This window comes from Pseudopipra pipra, chromosome Z (assembly GCF_036250125.1).
Source record: "Pseudopipra pipra isolate bDixPip1 chromosome Z, bDixPip1.hap1, whole genome shotgun sequence".
Lineage (NCBI taxonomy): Eukaryota > Metazoa > Chordata > Aves > Passeriformes > Pipridae > Pseudopipra > Pseudopipra pipra.
In genome coordinates this window covers 68,196,307-68,218,560 of record NC_087581.1, presented here as the reverse complement: position 1 = coordinate 68,218,560, position 22,254 = coordinate 68,196,307, and the positions used below count along the sequence as shown (strand labels likewise).

The following is a 22,254-nucleotide window of genomic DNA, read 5'->3' as shown; positions in this document are numbered from 1 at the left end:
GCGGTAGATGACCCATGATTCAGATCCGTATTGAAGAAGTGATACCCCACCTTTAAAAGGCCTTCCAGTTGATCTCTCCATTTTCCATTGCAGCATCCCGAATCCGGTGACACTGATGGTGTTTTCCACGCTCGGCCAAGGAAACATCAACGGAAGAGGCAAAGGAACATTGGTTCTCTCTTGGAGAACCAATTGATATTCCTCAAACAAGTTTCATTTTTAGAAAGGGAAGAGCATTGCCAGCAGGTCGAGGGAGGTGATCCTGCAGCTCCACTCAGCCCTGGTGAGGCACATCTGGAGTGCCCTGTCCAGTTCTGGGCTGCTCAGGACAAGAGGGACATGGAGCTCCTGGAGTGGGTCCAGCGGAGGGCTGTGAGGGTGATGAGGGGACTGGAGCATCTCTCTTACGAGGAAAGGCTGAGGGAGCTGGACCTGTTCAGCCTCGAGAAGACATGGCTGAGAGGGGCCTCATCAATGTATGTAAGTGTCTAAGGGGGGGGGAACATGCCAAGAGGATGGATACAGGCTCTTCTCAGTGGTGCTGAGTGATAGCACCAGAGGCAACAGTCAGAAACTGGAACACAGGAAATTTCCACACTATTTGTGCACCTGGGATCTCAGTGAACATAACCAGACTTATAGTGCCTAGTTGGTTATAATCAGAAATGAAGCCTAGTGGCATCCAGCCCTTCTGATCTCCCAAGACCAGAGAGTTTATTTTCTGCCATATTTCTATACTTTTAATGCAGGAGTCAGAAGATATTGACTGTTCTTTGTAATTTTTTTTCCCTTTTACTTTCAGTCTTTCGGGGTATACGTGTACCCTACTGGGGAATATATGTTGAGTGAGAATATTGTATAAGACACAACCACAGAATAGGTAAGGTTGGAAGGGACCACCAGAGGTCATCTGGTCCAACTCTGCTCAAACAGGGTCCCTTACAGCTCGTTACTCAGGACTGTGTCCATAGGGCTTATCTCCAGAGCAGAAGACTCCATGATCTCTCTGGACAACCTATTCCAGTGCTCAGTAATCTGCACAGTAAATGAGGTCTTCCTCATATTCAAGTGGGACTTCCTGTGCATCAGTTTCTGCCCATTGCCTCTCATCCTATTGCTCAGCACCACCGAGAAGAGTCTGGATCCAACCTCTTGGCACCCACCCCCTTTAGATACTTATATATATTATATACATTCTATACATTCTATACATTATATATATACATTCTATACATTATATATATACTTATATACCTCTTATATACTAAGAGCTTCCCTCTTAGTTGTCTCCTCCAGGCTGAACAGTCCTGGTTCCTCCAGCCTTTCCTCAAAAAAGAGATGCTCCACTCCTCTCATCATCTTTCTTGCCCTCTGCTAGACCAGTTCCAGGAGTGTCCTGTGTCTTGTACTGAGGAGCCCAGAACTGGACACAGCACTCCAGATGTGGCCTCACCAGGGCACAGCGGAGAGGGAAAATCAGCACACTCGACCTGCTGATCATGCTCTTCCTAATGCACCCCAGGATCCCACTGGCCTTCTTGGCCACACAGGCACACTGCTGGCTCATGGACAGCTTGTTGTCTGCCAGGACCCCCAGGTCCTTCTCCACAGACCTGCTTTCCAGCAGGTCAGCCCCCAACCTTTACTCGTGCCTGGGGTGATCCCTCCCCAGGTGCAGGACCCTGCATTTGTTGAACTTCAGACATTTCTGCTCTGATGATCCCTCCAGCCTGTTGAGGTCCTTTGGAAAGGCTACATGATACCTCTTGGGTATTGGCAACTCCTCCCGGCTTTGTGTCATCATTAAACTTGCTGAGGAGGCATCTGCCCCTTTATCCAAGTCACTGATGAACAAATTAAACAGTACTGGGCCCAGTATTGAACCTTGGGGAGCACCACTAGTAACAGGCCTCCAACTACACCCTGTGCCACTGATCCTGGTCCTCTGGGATCTGCTGTTCATCCACTTCTTGATTCATTTCACTGTCCACTTGTCCATCTTGCAGTTCCTGAGCTTACTTATCAGGATATTGTTAGAGAAATTGTTGAAAGCCTTGCTGAAGTCAAGGTAGACAATATCCGCTGCTGTCCCTTCATCCATTCAGGTGGTTGTCCTATTGTAGAGGGCTATCAGGTTGGTTAAGCATGATTTCCTTTTAGTCAATCAGTGCTGACTACTACTTGTCATCCGTGTGGATAGAAATGGCCTTCAGAATGAGCTGTTCCATCACCTTACCCAGGTGTAACAGTGTAAAGCACAAGTGTTTTAGAATGTATTGTAATAAAGATTAATGATTGGGTAGGCTGAAATTATTCGTGTGAATGTTTTTCACTGCTTTGTATGAAGTGTTTTATGGAACATGTAACTTGAGTTTGAAGTGCATTTATTACACAGAATTTAAATACTTCCAGGCACTCAAATCTCTGTATGACTAGTTTAGTTTTTTATTGTATCGTAATAAATTCTGATATGAAAGAAAGGCAATGAAATAGATGAGTTAATGATTTCATAGGGCATTTCTGATAATCCTTAACTGTGGTTTAAAGTCTTCTCTTTATTGCTCTCCTCCACAAACACTTAAGCAACCATTGTCCTCTGGAGAACCAGTGGTTTTTTTGCTGTTATGTACAGAAAACTTTTGTTCCTAGGATTTAAAACAAAACAAAACAAAAAGACAAAACCAAAAGGGGTGCAGATGGTCTCTTTCCTTCAACTAAGTCACCTCTTCATGTATCCCTTTCCAGAGGGCTGTTTTTCTCTGAGAGTGACAAACCTCTTGCAGCATACTAGCTACCACCTGAGTTACCATAGTTAGGATGTGCCTTCTCCAGGCATTGCAGCTGAGATACAATTTTGCTTTATTTTTTTGAGGGTTGGCTTTGTCTCATTTGTTTAAGTGCCTTGCCTTCGTTACTGCTTTTATTACTTGATATACCTCACTACTGGGAAGTGTCTTGAAATGCAGGCATGCTGCTTCCTAGCACTGAAGACTTCTTTGCAGAATGAACACACGTCTCTTGTGAGATGTTTGCTGGTGGTCCAGTAAGGAACGTGGTTTGCTTGTGATGGCCAGTTGTAAAAGCCTTCTGTTGTCACTGAAATTTGACCTGCATCTCAGTACCACTCTTGCTGATGTTTAACATGCCTAGGTTACGGAGCAACATTTTCAGAAATGACATGTGATTTGGAGAAGCTGAGCTCAACAAAATGTATTGCAGCAGCGTAGAGCTGCTCAGCAGCACAAGGGTTTTTAAGACTAGACACACCTGTTGTGTCTAGGCAGCCTTTTGATACTGTGCTGCACTCAGGTGCTCAGGTGTGTTGTTGCACTATATTGCATATGTATATGTATGAAATAAGCCAAAGGGAAATAGTGCTTCCAAATGGGCAGCACTTCCTTGCTTAGTTTGGATACTTGAGTCTAGCTGTTCCCTACTAGTGTCTCTCCATCAAGGCAAACGGTAGGAGAAAAGGGGTTTGTAAAATGAATTGTGAGAGCCTGAGCACTAACAAGTTTAAGATTCATTGAGCTAGGGCATAGCTTTTAGTCTCAGAATTCAAGGTGGCTTATAATGAACCCACTGTCTTCACCCCTGTTTCTACAGAGCATGCTGTTTTGTTGCTCTACAGCTCTTGACTTAGCCTCTGACATAAACAGTATTGTGGAAGAAGAGCACAGTTCTTACCACCTGGAACCATTATGAACATTTGTTCTCAGGTAAAGAGAGATACATTTCTGCACAGTTCGCTACTGCAGATGAGTACAAACTATGGATACTGTGCCTAGCTGAAAACATCATTTGTCCCTACAAATTCAGATAGCATCTCAGTGCTGAGATAACATCTCATCTTGAAGTGCTTTTTAGTTAGCAATTAAGAATGGAGGCTAGAGGAAGTGTGCAAAAGTAGGAGGTTAACCACACATGAGAGTCCTATGAAAGAAGTTTCTGTAGCAGTGCATAAAAAGCGGTAAAAGCCACACAGTCTTAACCTGTTGAACTTCCAAGGAGCAAACAGGGAGGAGCAATTATGTCAGCTGTTTGCACAGGCACATTAACCTTTCCACTTCACCTTCTGCTTGTGCTTGTTCTGTAGTCCAGTTGCTTCTTGGGTCTTTCTCATTTGCAAGCTTGTGAAAGATACGAAGACATGTCAATTCACACTGCAAAAAAAGAAAAACGATTTCTTTTTACCTCAGAATCTGTTGCTGAAGGACATTCTGGTAAGTAAAAATTCTGATTATATCTTTGTTTTTATTAATACTTCTCAGTGAAGAAAGCTATCTGATGAAAGTTCAGTCATATCTCTTGCAATGGAGAAATTGATGGAAAAACCCAATTGATTATTTTTAATAGATTTCAGATTAGTGTCTTTGTTTACTTGACTAGAATGTGTCCTATTTGTTTAATATGCAATATAATCTGGTATAGATAACTTAAAAAAATTGCTTTAGAAAGCATGGATTGGTCCTGTAGAGGTAGACTTGCAGCTGCCATGTATACTGGAATTACAATTTTACTTTTTATTCTGTAATGAAAAAAATAATACTTTATGCACATGTATGTTATAGGTGGTCATTGAACTCTGAATCTCTGAAATGTTTGGAGTAATAAGCATTAATTTTCATCAGAGCTCTATTCCAGTGACTGCTATAATACTGCATGTGTCTATGTGTCACATTGCTCTCTCTAACACAAGTTTGCATATGGTGTAGGACGTACAAAACCATTGAATTTTCCAGGTCTGGAAGTGCAGACAATGCTTCAGCTCTAATTGCTGTTCACTAAAATCAGCTATTTTTCATACAGCTTTGTTTAAACCAACACCAATCTAGAAGCCATGTTAACTGAGGGACTGGAGGAAGTTTGGACCTCCAAGAGGCACAGTAGTGACTCAAATTTACAGAAAGGGTACTAACATTTCCTTCTATGTCAGTACCTTCACATGGAGCATTTTAATGTTTAGACTAAAAAAAGCATTGCTTCTTACTTTTTCCATAGTAGAAGGAAAGACAAAAAAAAAAAAAAACAGTGAGAAAAACAGTGTGGTGTCAAACATGGAACATTTGCAGACAAGTTTTTCTTGTGTATCCATATTCTCAGGACTCTTACTCATTAGGTGAGAATGGTACAGCATGAAACCAGTTGCAGTCCAACTGCAAGACCACTGCAGCATGTGGCACCTATATCTTGAACCACCACAACCACTTGTTTGCTTTAGAACAGTGCACTGACTGTTGTAATTGTGTACGCAGCTGAAGGCAGTAAAACTTAACAGTTGCTGCCTGAGCATTGGACCCTTCAGTGTGGATCAATTTCACAGTCTTCAGAACTCAGTTTGTCTCAGGGTATCAAACTAGCCGGGTGATAAACTTTGGAACCAAGATTTGTAATCTTTGAGTGAATGTGCTTGCAAGAAATTTCAGGAAGATAATGTTTAAGCTGCGAAATAATGCAGCTTTACAGCTATCAAGTTGGTGTGGTTTTTGTTCCTTTGTTCTGTTTTGCTTTTTCTTCAAGCCTCTAAATTTGTTGGACTTACTTTGCAAATGATCAAGAAGTGCACAGTGAAATGTGTACTTTCAGCTTGTTTGGGGAAAATGCTAGAAACAGAACATAAAAGTTACAGAAATTGCTGATTCAGATTGTGAAAATTATGCCAGTGAAGAAGCAACCTCTGCCCTTCCATAAAAAATCTCACGCTGACATTGAAGTCACTGTAGCCTGTATGAATAGAAGGGGCACATGTATTTTTAGCATTCATGCTTTGCTTTTTGTATTTGAGTGTGGTGATACTGATAGCACAATGGTTTATCTATTCAAAGCTACGGGCTAGCACATCTCACTTTTCCTTGCTTTTAGATTGTACTGTAAGATATTACCCTATGGTTCACACAAAATTCAGTTTACACTTAAACTTTGCATTGAATTACAGTCCTTTTGTGGTACAGAGTAACTCTAGTCTTGCCTTATAATTTCATTCTGATGTTTGTTTGCTTCCAAACTAGATTGTCTGTAAAAGTAAATAAGTAGTTTAAGGTAGTGTGGACATTCAGTTATGATTCTACATTATTTTTCTCTGTGGGCTCTTGAGAGAAGTTATTTTTGATTGGCAATTACATGTATAATTACACAGACTATTACAAACTATACAGGCACCTGACTTACTGATACAGACAGTGTTGTAGATCCAGCTGTGCATCTATGTGGCTGAACATATTTTGGATAAATTTTTTCTGTAATGATGGTGGGTGAAAATTAATTCTTATTCCTCATGTTAGTTCTGCAGATATGCAACCTTTCAAATACGTACTTTGGAAGTAATAACATGGATTGCTTTTACCTGGTTCCGTTTACATTAAAGAGATATAATCAATTTGTCCATAAAATTGTTCATTAACTTTTAACAAGCCAAATGTGTTTGGCATACTGAGGTCTTATTTGGACAACGGGTCACAGGTGCTAAAGACAGAATAGGTAAAACTTTTTTTCTGCAGTGCATTTTTCCTAAAACAGGAAAAAACAGCTCTCAGAAATAACTGTGAAAATTTGTGAGGGGCCAATATTTGTCCCTGAGAGAAAATTTGCAGAAGCTTTTCTAAACTTAATGAGCCAGATAGCAGTGCATATTTGCAGGAGTGGACTTCAGTACCCTTTGTAGGGAGGGCAATGTCTCTTGTCATCTGAAAGCGTTCGCATGTGAGATTTCAGAGGTCCACACTGCAGGTACAGAAGGGACAAACAGTACTGGAAATGCAAAGCTCAGACAGTTATAAGATGTAGGTTAAAACAAGTAATTCATACAGAAAATGCAATGCAAAGTTTAAAATAAAAGAGGAGAAGAGTGCAAAACTGCTACAGAAAGGTCCTAGCTTAAACACTTCCAAAACTACTACATCTTCTATTCTCCTGAAATTATTATTTCAGGATGCCTTTGCAAGCCTTTTTCATTGTCCCCTCACTGGGAGGCTGCTGGCCTGTGCAGATGACAGTAAAATGTCAGATAGAAGTGACTTGAGGAGAGAAGTGAAAACATACCTTTCAGAATATAAGTTGGTAAAATTGCTTCTTGGCAGATGCCCTATGAAAAGAAGTTTCTTGCCCTCTGGGAATTAAATTTTATGAAGAAATCAATTTTTTTAATTACAAAAAGAAATGCGATGTCTATCTTATTTTTATCTTCTAGATAAGATATGTGATCAGATAAGTGATGCTGTCGTAGATGCTCATCTCAGTATTGATCCAGATGCGAAGGTTGCCTGTGGTAAGTACAATCTAAGAAAAACAGATTAATGAAGTACAACAAGTAGTCAATGTTGATATAGTATCCTTTGATCCAAAATTCTTCCAATAGCTGGCTGTCAGTCAAGATTTCCACAGTCAGTCAAGAGGCCAGCTTTGGCTCACTTATTCAGAGGAGAAGAGAAAGCAGAAAAAACACTGCAAAAAATGAACAGAAATACACGTAGCTCAGTGCAAATTAAAAGTGATGACATGTAAGAAGTAGAGCAGGAGAAGCCATTGGTATCAGGGAAAACTGTGGCTGTTGAAGATGATAATAAAGAGGAAACTAAGAAAATTAGGGAAAAAAAGAACTGAGGAAAGATGTATGTCAAGGTGCATGTCTTTATAGGGCGAATACGGCAGTGCCTGTTGTTCACAGAAGGATAAGTTCATTTGAATGTGATTCTGATCAAAGTGCCTTGCTTTTTTTGTGGGACTTTCCATTAGGACTATGCTGTATTCTGCATGTATTAGCCATATCACCCACAGAGGCTATGAACATATTATCCAATTGGAATAAGCTGGGTTGCCACAGTGGAATACGCACAGAAAGGGAATGTGTCTAAAGAGCTTTCCAAATACCATAATTTTATTTTTAGAACGAGCCATCAAGGTCATAGTTACAGCACAGAGGACTAGCTGCATCCCATAAACACAGTGATCTAATCTGACACTTTATCTGAAAAATTTTATGTGAACCTTGATGCATAGATGTGAGCAGTGAGGAGATGTGGAGAGAGGGGTTAGCATAAGTGTTAGACTTGATGAAGGGTGTATTTCAATATTGCAGGCAGTTATGGTTCCAAAACTGCTGAAAAGCTGAAGATGATAACATAGGAATGCTGCAAAAATAACAACGAAAAACGTGATAAGAGATGTGAGAAACACCATCAGTTTGTCTTACCAAGACAGAGGACTGAGATGTGACATAATTACATAGATAGTAGGTCATATTGTTGTAGTAAATTTTTTTGTGATTGTTTGCTATGTGTTTTTACATAAAATGGAAAAGTTTGGAAACCAAGTGGAGTCTTGAAAGAAACAAAGAAATAAAATGTGAAGTGATTCTGCACAAAATTTGCCATGAAATTGCATTGCTTCTTGCTGCAGGATCTTGTAGAAGCTAAAAGTTTTTGTGGTTGCCAAGGGCAACTGGAGGAATTACAGTAACAAAAATATATCAAAGACTGGTAAAACCATCTGTTAATAAATTATGTCCCTTTAGCTTCAGGAAAATTCTGACCTGAAACTGTTGAAGACCAGGCAATTACTTGGAGAAACAGCCCCATATACTTGATCTATTCTTATAAATATTTTCTGCTGGCCATTGTGGAGATAGGATAATTGGGTACAGGAGATCCCCACCACATGCAGGCATTTAAATGTTCATATCAGATGAAGAGAAGAGTGATTGCACGCAGGCCTTTAGATATAAGGTGTAAGGCTAAGGCTTTACACTGAGTTTCCCTTATGATTAGTCCTTTGCTTGTAGAACCATCTTCAGGATCTCTCTGTGTAACTGTAGAATAGTAGCAGTAAAATTCTGATGTTTCGTATTTTCTCCAGAGTGTGTAGCAAAAACTGGAATGATTTTGCTCTGTGGAGAGATCACATCCCGAGCTATAGTAGATTACCAACAAATTGTGAGAGAGACCCTTAAGAGGATAGGATATGATGACTCTTCCAAAGGTGAGTGAGATCCTACATGTGTTCATTCTTAAGTCTGTTCTGCGTGTGGCCAAAGTCATGTTTTTAATGTTCTTCTGGAGAAAGAAGTGAAATGCGTATCCAGGCCTAGGAGAAAACTCACAGATATTGTTGATGTGTAATTTTCAGTGTGCAGTATTGAAGGAGCTATTTTAAGGTGGCACACTTATGAAAGACTTATTCTTGAAAGAGCCAGGTGTCTCTTACTTCTCTGATGCAGAAGAGCTAGGTTTTGCACATATGTCAGAAGGTGGGTGCATCTGTAGGTTTGTGCTATGAAAGCTTTAACACTGGTGTTACTTGTCCTTGGGGTGCATAAGCCTGTGACACTTGAAGTTCACACAAATGGGAATTCTTTATGTATTCTTAACATATATCCCAAAGTAGTTTCCTTTCAGCAGTTGAAACACGTTACTATTTCCCTTCAGTCTTCCCTTTTCATGCATGATATATACATTTTTTCTCTAATTCTATTGAACCCTAGAACACACTACAAGAAAAACTGAATATCAGTTTCTGGCAACATTTTCCACACTCCTCTCCCAGATTTAATAGCAAATGGTTTGAACCCCAATAATAATAAACAACGTAACAAGCTTGGGTGGGGCAGCTTGTAGGATTACACTTATGCTGTCAATTTCAAGAATTTAAGTTTGACCTAATAGAACTAATTTTCCCATATCGTGGAACTGTTATATAAATGTGCTCATTGTCTGCTTCTGTTGGCAATAAAAAAATGCAGTGTAGGAAGTTTACGTGTTTAGAGTTTTGAAAATTTTAGCCAAGATAACTAGATAATCCTTAAAAACTTCTCCAGCGATTTGTGAACTCTTGGGAATATATGACCTAACCTCCCAAAACTCCCCTCACTAGGACTGGACTATAAGACTTGCACAGTTTTAGTGGCCTTGGAACAGCAGTGTAAAGAGATCAAGGATGCTATCTCCCATGGCAAGTGTGATGATGACATTGGAGCAGGGGATCAGGTAATTCCAGACACTTACTCAAATCTAGTAAATGTGCAAGCAATTGCAATTACATTGGACCAGAGACTTTCCTTAAAAACTATTGTGCACGCTGTAAGAATTAGAACTCTTTTAAATCACCAGAAGTGCAAAAAAAGTATCACAACCTTCACTAGTTTCAAGGAAAGTGGCTTTCCCTGTATCAAGTGGCCTTAACGGGATAGAGCTACAATTTCATTTTTATCAGTTGGTTAGTTTCTGGTCTTTCAAGTTCTTGGTTAGCCTAGTTTTACTTCTTAGGCAACAACTGCTGTGAGATTTCAGTTGTCATGTGTGGGGAGAAAACTAAGCAGTCTTAATGAGCTTTATGTTTATGAAGACTTTGAAGGGGGATCTTATGGATTTTTAAGGCAGAACCATTCTTGGGAACCAGCCCCTGCTGTGGTTCTGATTCTTGCACATAAATGTTATTTCAGGCTGGTTATGTGTCAAAGGGTGTTAACTCTGCATGTTGCTGCTGTCTCTTGCTAAGCTTGGGTGATTTCAAAGTACTATGTGGCAAAGACAAGTGCAGAAATGGAAAGCGAATATGGAAATGAGCAGCTTATATTCCCATTTTTTCAATGCAGTTCCCTGTTTTTCGATGCAGGGTTTGATGTTTGGCTATGCCACTGATGAAACTGAGGAATGTATGCCCTTAACAATCCTCCTGGCACACAAACTAACTGCAACTATAAGGGCTCTGGAACGGAATGGAACGTGGCCTTGGGTTAGACCAGATGGGAAAACACAGGTTTGTAACATTGATGCATGAACTGTAAAGGTGAGAAACAATAGCAATCATTTACCCCATGTGCTACCATATCAGATTTCATGTTTGTCAAAAATGGTGCCGTCATTATTATGATCCAAGGAGGTGTGAGTTTGATAAGGTACATTTGTATGTAGCACATATGGTTTGTTTAAACTGTTCTATCAGTGTCTTAGCAGGTCTCCTCAAAACAATACTTGTATTTTCCTTTTTTTCCCCCCGGAAATTAAGAATATCAGCAAATTACCAGTGATCAGCTGGATTTTTTTTCCTGAGTAAATATAACCACTGACAGCTGTGTTGCAGAACTGAGTGGATGAGTCACTGAGCCTATTGTAAGTGTGATGCACTTTGGATGTCTCAAAGACAGTAAGTTCTGTCTTCCAGGCTGTAAAATCTGCAGGAAAGGAAAGGAAAGACATGCATGTGGCATTTCTAAGACAGCAAGATGTTTTAGTCTTAAGTTCTGGTATTTAGCGTGGAATTGCACTGGGTTATACTGCTGCTGTTGTTGCAGTACAACATGGATTTAATCCCTACATCTTGACAGGACTATGTGAACATGTGAATAAGCTGATTTCTCTAAGATGTACCTATTCAAGCATGTCTGAAGGGTGGGAAAGTAGAGAGACCACTCCAGTCTGTAAGAAAACAGATACTAAGGATGAAGCAATGCCAGTTAATATTTGCATGCACATAAAAGCCATGTACAATGGTTGGGAGCAAAGGATACAGCCTATAATCTGATCTACACTTGTTCGTTTTAGCAGGGTTCTCCAAAATTTATTTAGGCTTTACTTTGGTAATCTACTATCTGAAATTAGGTTAGCATACCAAACCATGAATGATTTTAGCATCAACTGCTAAAATCATAGGATTTTGTAACTTCCTTGTTGTTTTGCTTTTCTGTGGCGATATGTAATGTCCTTTAGTGAGCTCTTCTGTCAGTAGTACTTCAGTGTTTTCTGTATTTCTTTTTCTTTACAAGTACTTTAAGCATTGACAGTGATCCATCATTTTTCATCCCATTTCTCTTCATCTGTTAATTTTTGACTGCAGAAAATAGCTGAGGTTCATTTGCAGCTTTCAGACTGGTTCTTTTGGCCCTGAGTGTTCACTGTCCTTTTTTTTTTCTCCTCACCAGGTCACAATGGAATACAAGGAGTGTAATGGCATACTGGAGCCCATCCGAGTGCACACACTGGTGATTTCAGTAAATCATGCCCCAGACATAACACTGCAACAAATACAGAAGGAGCTAATGGAGAAAGTTGTTAAAAAAGTCATTCCAGAGAAGTACCTTGATGAGGACACCATTTATCATCTCCTTCCAAGTGAAAAGTTTATAGAAGGTGGTCCTAAGGTACTTTGAAAAATGATAGCCTATACAGACTTGGATTCTACTTTGCCACATGCTTGTGAATGTTCTCTTGAACAATAGTACAGTGAACTAGCATACCTTTAACCAAGAAAGTCTATACATTTTTAAGGAAGCTTCAGTCATCCCTACTGGAGTTTTCTTACTGGACAGCTGGTGTTTAAACTGAAGATCTACCTACTTCGACAGCCAAATGTACAGATGCTTGGATCTCTGTCTTGCTTCCAGAAAGTATTTTAAATGAGCAAAATCCAGTCCTTAAGTTACATGCTAAAATGTCTGGCTGGAACTATCTCTTCACTTTCATGATAAAAATCGAAACCAGAAATAACAATAGATCTAATATATACATAGAAATTATTTGTAAAGTGGAACGAATTTCAAGGGAGGCCTAATGTATTAAGTCTCAGTAGTCTTTGAAATTTGATGCATGTTCTGCTTACCATGTGCTGGTACCAGATAAGAAGGTCATTGCTGTGAAACTGTAAAAAAATTATGTTACGGAAAAATTTACAGTTTTGTATGAAGACTTCATAAGAATTAAAACTACAAGATCTGCTTATGATGACACTGGGATGATGTAGGGATACCACTTTCAATGAGAAAAAGATGTCAGCTTTGCTCCCACACTACTTATTTGGAGATATAAAAATAGTGGATCAGTGCAGTTTATCTTCTTTTAGGATGGAATTTCTCGGCACTCTGGAGTTCATTTATCAACACACCATTGCCAGCTTTGCTAATCTGACAGAGAGGCAGTAATTCTCTGCTGGTTGAGCAGTTAGATCAGTTCATCAAGTTGTAGGAGGCAGAAAAAAGTCTATGCAAGAGCATGGGACTCCATTATCAGGAGCACAGGAGTGAAGGAAGAAGAGTAGTATCACTTGTGTCACTAGTGTCACTATTGAACCATTAATATGAACTGAGCTAGAGGTTCTCAGTACTCATGTTCTGACAGCACTGAGTTGCAGTTACATGAAGCCCCTGCTTCCCATTTAGTATGGGTATCTAAGTGAAGCTTGTTAACCTTTTCAGTCATATGTGATCTGCGTTTGTTGCCTTAAATTCTTGGCCTTCATCAAAGTGTTGCTGAGTGAAGTCTTTGTCCAGTAACCCAGAAACACTATTTCATGATTGCTGATTTGAAGTGAGCTTTCTTTTTGTCGTGCTTACAGTTGTGCCACATTCTTAAAGGTTTTCAGAAGTGACTGTAGCCCAGACAGCTTAGTACATCTCTGAAAAGTATTCCAGTCATGTAGAGAACTCTTACATTAAACAGTTGCATGTGAATGTGAACACTGTGAACAGAGTTGTATCTGTGGCAAATACCAAACAAAGCTATACCCACTGACCTAGTATGGGATTGGATGAGCTATTGTGTCTGTGAATATACTCAGTTGTTTGTCTTTCAGACCGATGCTGGACTGACTGGTCGGAAGATCATTGTTGATACATACGGAGGCTGGGGAGCCCATGGTGGAGGTGCATTCTCTGGGAAAGATCCCTCCAAAGTTGATCGTTCTGCAGCCTATGCAGCTCGCTGGATTGCAAAATCTCTGGTGAAAGCTGGTCTCTGTAAAAGGGTACTAATCCAGGTAAGACGAACCATGAAAGTAATACACCAAATTCTGAGACATTCCGGCCTGGGCTGCACAGCACATCGCAGTTATGGTAGCACTGTCTAGGTGTAGTTGTGCAACTTGCTGTATTACATGATTATATTGGTTGTAACTTAATCTGTTTTAAGCTGCATTTGAAATTACATTCACAATCCTAGTACACTGCTATGGTGTGAGATGTGATTAAAAGCAAAATTCACTTGTTTTAGAGAGTTTAAAGCAAGAACAACCTTCATTAGCTTTGTATACTCAGAACAAAATGCCCTTCTTTCCTTGTGCAGGAATTTTTGTTATTACTATGTCTAAGAAGCAGAAGGAGGTGTTTTAATGACACATAGACAGTTTCATCATTAATCATGAACCCAGTGTGGCTGTTAAACAAGTGAAGTTTGCCTAGGCAGTTTGCAATACTAGTTTATGAACAGACTGTTCTGAGTAGCTGCTACATAATAACTCATTACACAACTCATTTACTAAATAAGTAAAATGTAGCAGCAATCTGGCTGATGTTTTGCTGCAGAGGTGTGTTTAAAACATTTTACGTTCTCCGTGGACCAAAAGAAAAGCCCACTGGATGTAGTTATGATCCATGATATAAGTATCCAGACATCTCAATTAGGAACAAGGCTCCTTGCTTTAGATGTTGTGCATGTGTTTGATACCTGATTGTTTGGAGTTAGTCAGGAAAAGGCGAGACTGAGAATAAGCCAGGCACAAAGAAGTGTTGCTTAGCCAGTTGTTGATAATTTTTTTTTTTTTCTCTGAAGGGACAGAAGATAAACTTCTGATTTCTTGGTATGCACGTTTTGAGTGCCATTTTTGAACACCTGCATCACTGTCTTTATTTTTGAGTTAGGTGGGAACGTTGTCATTCCAGTAATTTTCAGGGACCTTCTCTCAGACATGAACCTTTCTCTAGACAAGGCAAGTTTGACTTTTTTAACAGCAAATTATGGAGATCTCAGATATTAGCAAAGAAGATAAGATGGAGGATGGGAGAGCAGAGAAGCCAATGTCCTGCGAAGTCATGGAGGGCTGGATTAAAGATTAACAAAAGGAAAAATGAAGTGGAAACGCAAAAGTGTTTTCAGCCCATTAATAGCTGTGTGCTACGCTGAGACTTTGCCAGCCTCCACTGAGGTTGACAACTGTTTTTCCTATGGATATTGTTTACATGCTAACCAACTCTCATACTGAAAGGGCAAGATGGATAGTAGAGGGAACTGCATGAAGAATGGCAGTACCTGAGAAGGACAGAAAGTACCTCTTTTGCTTTAAAGGAATGTCACCCAGGTCTAGTATTTGACCAGGCTGAACGTTCTCTGAGGAAAACATAATTTTCTAACATAAAAGACAAATAGCAAAAGCATATCCCCTGGTTTCTTTTATGGAGACAAGATGTTCGCAAACTACCCTGACACATGTGATGAGCCTTTCCTTTCTCTTGAGCAAAAAGTAGGAAGGTCTGTGTTAACCATATTTGGGTTGTTTCCATGTGTCCTGCAGCTATCATATGCTATCGGTCTGAGTTGTCCTCTTGCGATCTCAGTGTTTCATTATGGGACATCAGACAGATCTGAAGAAGAACTGCTTGAAATTGTCCAGAAAAACTTTGATCTGCGCCTCGGAGCTATCATAAGGTTTGTGTGATGTTAGTATTTACTGTATGGAATCATATCTTTAATGCTCTCTTTAACAGTTTAACTTTCTGGCTTATAACCTCAAGAAAGTCACCTTTGTCATAAATTGCTAATTGGTATAATTTCTGCTCTTCCTTCATCCGTGCTCCCAGCACAACATAAAAGGGCCAATTGATAAATCTAGCCACAAAATGCACTGAATAACTAAGACCTACCTAAATTACACCATGTATGTCTACACGCAACCCTGATAGTGATTTATGTTGCAGTTCATTAGCCAGGTGGTAGTTTGCTTGGTAAAGTAGAATTAAAGTTTAACATAAGATGTAGTTAGGCTTTCCAGTTTGCTTACAGGGTGTGTAAGGCTCCACATCGCTGCCTTATCTGAAAGGCAGCAGAAATATTGGCTCTTTCTGAAAGTAGTACTGAGGTAAGTGTGGTCTCCGTGCCTTTGATGTTCAGGTGGCAACAACTTATGAGACAGCTGTGAGGAGATGGAAAGGCTCTGGCGCTCTCACATCACGAGCAATCCTGTTGAAATGAGTGGGACATTACGTGCAGTAATTTGCCCTGGCACACGCATAGGGAAACTGAACACTGAGAGCCTGTCTCTGGTTGTCATGCAGTTTTGTGCAGCCTGTTTGAAGTCAACTAAACCTAACTAAAAAGGAATCCAGGTTTTTTACATGCTCTCTAAGGATCTGGTCTGGTAACTGAACTATTGTGTGAATTTAAAACCAGAACAAGAATAGCCACGAGATGATCTGTCTTGAAGACAAAATTCAGTTGTGATCAAGTGTGTCATTGAGGCTATTATACAGCCAGAGAAGACATGCAAACCCAAACCTAATAACTGTTGCTTTTTGCAGCTCACCTTTTCTGGAATATTAACAGGCCTGAAAAAGCAGGTCTTTTAGTCTAGTATAATCCTTACACATAAAGAAGCATGGGAGTTACTCTTTTCTTTGAGAGAAGAAAGGGCTGAAGGAGAGAAACAGATCAGCACCTGTCCTTATCATCAGTTACCCACCTGCGTTCCAGTGAGCTGTAATTTGACCTGAGCATTTTTCATTGATTTTTCTCCCATTTATGACTAACTTATATGATTCTTTATGTGAACTTCTAAGAGGCACAGTTTTCTTGCCTATTTGTAGTACAGCTTCCTAAGACCTAATGGTACAGGTTCATCTTCTCAGTCCTGATGAACTTCCTCATCTCTTGGCTGATTTTCACCAAACCTGTCCTCTTAAAAGTTTTGTGAAATACACAACTAGTGGAGAGAAACTAATGGAAACACTATAGCTTTTCTCTTTTAAGGGAGCATCCACGTTGTGAGTTCAACCCTTATTTTAAGTCTGTGAAATTGACATGGGAGTTCAACTTGAGATAGATACCAGCAAGAGTCCATGCAGACTTTGTCATTTGAGCAATGCAGGTTTTAAAAGTTCTGTTCTAGAATGCTGAAACATGTATGTTAGCTATCTCATTATTTGAGAAAAATGCTTTTAATGATTCACTTAAGATCATTCAAGTCTCTATATTCCAGAGCAATCTTGAGCATATTTGACTCTGAGGGAAAAAAATATCGTGTTAGTGAATAAGAGGACTTTTTTTTTCCCTTAAAAAGGAAAGACATTTCTGACAAGCTATATCCACTGATATGGTCAGCCTTTTGCATTCCTTTTCAGAGTATGGAATATATATGCTGAGGCCAGAGCTGACTTATTACTTTAATAGTCTGAGATAATGTGAGGCATTATGGCAACTTCTATTGATAGATAATGTTTTCCAAGTGTTATCAGTTCACAAATACAATCAAAACTGTTCTTTAACTTTGTCATTATGGTAGTTCATCACTAACAATAATTTGCGTGGTGATTCCCAGACGTTTACCTTGATTTGTTGGGTTAAAATATGCTGCATTTTAAAAATACACACAGTCCTGGAAGTGGTGAAGGCAGTAGAAAAGGAAGAAAGCTGGCAAAACCATGAGCATCATTGAGTGAATATTTCCTTGTTAAACATCGCCTCACAATGTTTAAAATCCTGGAAGTGGTGCTGGCTGTCCATTCTAGCCAACTATTCATTGACATACTTTTCATTTAGTCAGCACTCATATTTTGACGCCTTCTGGCTTAGGGTCAAGCACAAATGACTACTACGGTAGCCATTGCAGAATGTGACCATGTTGCACAAAATACTACTTGAAGCAAGACATAGCTGCTCTATGTCATAAATGTCCACATAGGTGTGAGAACGTGTGAACTCTTCACCATCTGAAATGTATTGACTATCCTGTTGGTGTTTGTACTTCTTACTTTGTCATTTCTCCACTACTTTTCCCTCCAGCAGTTTACAACGTGAATCGTCTATTCTAAATGTGCTTTCAAAGATAATTAAAGCAAGATAATACAATAGAAGAAAGCCCAAGCAGATGAAAATGTTTCAGGCTTTTCATGAAACAAAGAGAAACTTCTATGTAGATACCGGTAGCCAACCATTTAGCACAGCTGCTATCCACTATATTATGCAGGCTAAAAAGCACTTCCACCTTCATTATTTATCTAGTTATAATTAACTCATCTTAAGCACCCTACTCTAAATAGTGACTTAGTGTATCTACATAAGCAGTTAAACCTCCACAGTTACCTAGTCTACTAGATGATAATTTTTGGCAGCTTCTTTTGAGATCATTTTCTTTCTGGCCCAGTAGCATTAGAAAATGTCCCATGTTACACTTGAAATAGCAGAAAACACAGGTGTAGCTGGACTTGGTTCTGATTAAAATGCTTCTGCATTGTAACGTTTATAAAGCCTAACTGCATACTTACTGCACCTCTGAGACACTGGAAGACACCTGGCTATTCCTAGTCACTTTAAAGTTGAAACCGTCAGCTCACTGTCTTTCTTTCTGTAAATCTGTGTGGGGAAGGAAATGACACCAAGGTTTTACTGTCATTCTCCTGGGGATGATACTGATTATGCTTCTGGTATTTCCAGATCATAATGTACGTTGGAGTAGAGGTAAGCGTAAGAATCACTTTTGGTTTTTTCTTTTCATTTAGGGAGCTGGATTTGAAGAGGCCAATCTATCAAAAAACAGCATGCTATGGGCACTTTGGAAGAGAAGAATTTACATGGGAAATACCCAAAAAGCTTGTGTTTTAAGCTTTTCAAAACATTTCATATTATTGACAGGGGGATTAATAACCAGGTAAAAATTTTAAGCAGTTCAAGAAAAGACTGTATGTACACTTAAATGACATTCTGTAGTTAATAGACATACTAAAAATTATTTGTATTTGATTTCTAACTTTCATAGTGGCCTTACACTTCAAATGCATGTAGCTCTATCTAATATAGTCTTCAGCTTTGTCTTTGGTAATATGTGAACAATTTAGGCATTTGACTGTGATCAGATATAAAGTGCACAGATGGTTGTGGAAGTTGATGCCATTCCTATTCTGCCAGGGCAGCCCACTATTGCTTACCCAGTTAAATTTGTACTGAAGAGGATGAAGTTGAAGAGGTAACTTCAAGAGCTCCCCACGAGAGGAAAGCAGAAATAGCACAAACTGCCATAATTATTTGGGCCAGGTCTTCCAAGACTATAGCTTTAGTTTAAATACTTTAGTGAATTTTAAGCAAATTAGTAAAAATACCCATTTCTTATCATTAGTCACTGTAACCTTAAAAATACCTAGCTATGAGGCAGTGTTATTTGTTTGCTTTTAACATTGCATATCTGTGAAAACTGATGAACTCCTATGTTGTAATTCTTTTGTTCATTTATAGTTACTCCTTCTCAAACTTGAATTTTCCATGTCTGCATGAATTGGGATTGGCTGTATAAATTTTCAATTAAGTTTAATTTGGCAACTTCTGAAATGTAAAAAAAAAATGTTGTAAAAAGCACTTAGAGGACATTTTAATTCTCTGGATGAAAACATAAATGGAGAGAGAGAGAATGCAAAATCATTTAGCTTTTCTTCAAGGACTAGAGAGAATGAAAAGACTTGTATATGGAAATTAGCAATTCTGACAAGTAAATTCATCATTAAATTGGTAACTAAGACAGAATGTTGGAATGATGTAGCTACTCTTAATACCAGGGAGTTTTGATAAACACTTAAGCAACAAGGTTCCCTCACCCCTGTTAATGGAAAAATAAAGGCTTCAGTGATAAGTCTAATCAAATGCAAGTAGTTGAATATAACATTAGCCTCAAGCAAGTTTTAAAAAGCTGCTTCCTTTCCTGCAAAGATTGATCAATCCATTGCTCCTTGGATAGACCGGAGCTGAAGTGAGGTCACTGTACAACTGTACCTGTGTCTCACCTGGCCTGGTGCAGTTAACCCAATCTAGCACAGTAACTGCTGCAGTCCTTGTGACCTACAGATGAGGCACTTATTTTTTTCCATTAGAAAACCAAATGCAATTCTTTTGTGGGCATTTTTTTCATTTTTTAAATTTTTTTTTATTTAATGACAATTTTCCTTTTTATCACAGGACCCTGGACCTTATCTTTGCCTGAAACTAATCACATTTAGTATGCATATGGTCTTGTAGGCATAAAGCATAGCATTAAACTTCATTAGAATTTGCTCAAATTGGTATTTTCTATAAAATAGTAATGCGGCTTGCTAATTCTGAAATGTCAAAATAATAAAATATTAAAAAATGTTTTAATAAATAGTGGCATGAAGTTAAAATGGCAAAGGATTGCAGAGATCACTATACACTAAACTGATAGCAATTTCAGTAAGTGGGCATATAGTGTCATTTTAACAAGTCTCAATTTCACTGTCATAAGACTTCACCCTTCCAAAGTTAGAGCTTTGTTAAGAAGCTGTGATGCTTTGTTTCTCATGGAAGAAGAGCATTTTGATGAAATGTCTTTTGTTAAATTGAATGAGGAAATTATTTGTTCAGTGGAGGTGTCTGTTAATCGCTGCTCACTGTCAAACAAACAGAACACAAACAAACAAGCCCCCACAAAACCCCCACGGTGTACTTCAGACAGTAAGAACACATTCCTGCAAGACTTCTTTCACCTTGCTTTCTGACTTCAGAGTTGAAGACATTTTCTTCAAGGAATTGGATAGATTACTAAGCTTTCTTTCCCCTTGTCATTGATTGGTGTTCCAAAGTAGCCAGGAGTACCACCTGCTGAAGAAATCCCTAAATACGGATTGGAACAGGTACAGTGTACATTAAGACTCTAGAGATCCTGTCTAAAAATTTTAGTGACTTTTCTAATGACTAGTGAATTAATTTTATTTATAGAGGTTAGCTAATTTGCCCTATGTAAAAAAACTCTTAAAAAACAGAAAAAAAGACATATGCCTTGTTTGAAACCAGCAAATAGAGAAAAGATACCTGTGCTAAGTTTGTATTGTCTAGTCCAAAGCCAGACACAAAACTATTGCTCCACAAAACTAGCAAAATAATCTTTTTTTGAATGATTGGCGCGTTCTCTCATTACCATTCTGGAAAAGAATGACTGAAACTAGAACCTAAACTGTAAAAAGGGTTCCCAAATCAGATATAAACTTTAACATGGCAGATTGCTGAAAAATTCGCTAAATTCAAATGTAGCCTCCATCCAGGGATCAATTGAAATATCTTTATTTATTTATTTATTAAACTTGCTGTTTTAATATCAAATGCATAGGGTCTTATTTGAAATATGTGGTTACAATGTATTATAAAAATCTCCCAGTATATAGCAGGTCATAATCTGCATAAGAAAAAAAATTGTAAGAGCACATCAGAAGAAGAACACAACAGTTTATGCATTGGGTTTTGCAACTTCATCCGCTGTACAGATATTCAGCTAACGCAAAGAGCTGCATGAATGAAAAATTTGTACTGCACAAAATTATTTGGGTGTAATGTGGAGGTATTAGTGGCTGCTCTGAAAAAGAGCTTTTTCAAACAGCGAGTTTGCGTAGGCACTTCCCAAAGATTGTTATTCTTGCTGGATTGTGTGAGGCAGAATGAAGCCTAAATCTTTCAAAGGGGCATGGTTTCACTCAGACCTAGAACAGGCAGTTAGGAAAGAAAATGAATGGACAGAAGTGCCAGCTTGGCTGTAAAAGTGCCTTTTGTGTGTTTCTGACCTCAGAAGAAATGGAGGGTCTCTGCATGCAAAATGAAGATATTAAATTAAGAAAGGTCAAACTTCTGTTTGCTTTGTGTGAGGATTAGTTTTATGACTCATGCTTTCAGAGTACATCACAAGAGCAGTTGCACTAAAAAATACAAACACTGAAGAAGTATTTAATCTTCTCTCTGAGATGTACTTCTAAAATAGATTTTCATCTGTGCTGAACCTAATGAACCCTATCTGGAGCTATGGAGATATTATTATATGTGCCATTTTTCTAGTTATATTTTGGATAAATGCAAAATAGAATGCGAATTCAGTGCTATTTAATTAATTTAATCCCTAAGAAGCTGAAAGCAATTACTGGAATGGAAATTACCAATAGACAGAAGGAACTTTTCGTTTATGGCACCCCAGTTTATGGCTCTGCCCTGTCTTGACCTTGTGACACAAAAGGAAATTCTTTCTTTACCACCTTCCTTTATGGCCAGAACGACTTGTGGTTCATTCTGAGTGAAGCTGTAGAAGGAAGAGCACTAGACGAGAGTTAAAATGGGAAGGCTGGAGCACAGCTCCACCGTCGTGCTGCAGTCCGGTGTGGTGGTCAGAACTGGAGTGCAAACTAGTAACAGTGGAACAGGAATGCAAACTAGGCACAACCTTGTTTTCCTCTGCTTTTCAACAGGAAGTATGCCGGCATATAAAACCTTTCCGCCTTTCCATAGGCCTCTCCCGAGAAGC

General features: G+C 38.9%; 1 protein-coding gene across 3 annotated transcripts; it reads left to right on the top strand.

The window, feature by feature from the left end:
- The first annotated feature begins 3,848 nt into the window (after positions 1-3,848).
- LOC135407278 (S-adenosylmethionine synthase-like) lies at positions 3,849-21,885 on the top strand. 3 transcript variants are annotated; one of them, XM_064642180.1, is made up of 10 exons: positions 3,854-4,223; positions 7,187-7,264; positions 8,851-8,973; positions 9,865-9,977; positions 10,606-10,749; positions 11,912-12,130; positions 13,558-13,740; positions 15,271-15,404; positions 18,470-18,618; positions 19,914-21,885. In XM_064642180.1, exons 1-9 carry the CDS (start codon positions 4,151-4,153, stop codon positions 18,570-18,572), a joined length of 1,170 nt encoding a protein of 389 aa, XP_064498250.1. In that variant the 5' UTR covers positions 3,854-4,150; the 3' UTR covers positions 18,573-18,618; positions 19,914-21,885. The 3 variants fall into 3 exon arrangements, with proteins under 3 accessions (XP_064498251.1, XP_064498250.1, XP_064498249.1); XM_064642179.1 differs by lacking the exon at positions 19,914-21,885 and having other exon boundaries at positions 3,855-4,223; positions 18,470-19,601; XM_064642181.1 differs by lacking the exons at positions 15,271-15,404; positions 18,470-18,618; positions 19,914-21,885 and adding an exon at positions 14,621-15,239 and having other exon boundaries at positions 3,849-4,223.
- Positions 21,886-22,254: the final 369 nt, after the last annotated feature.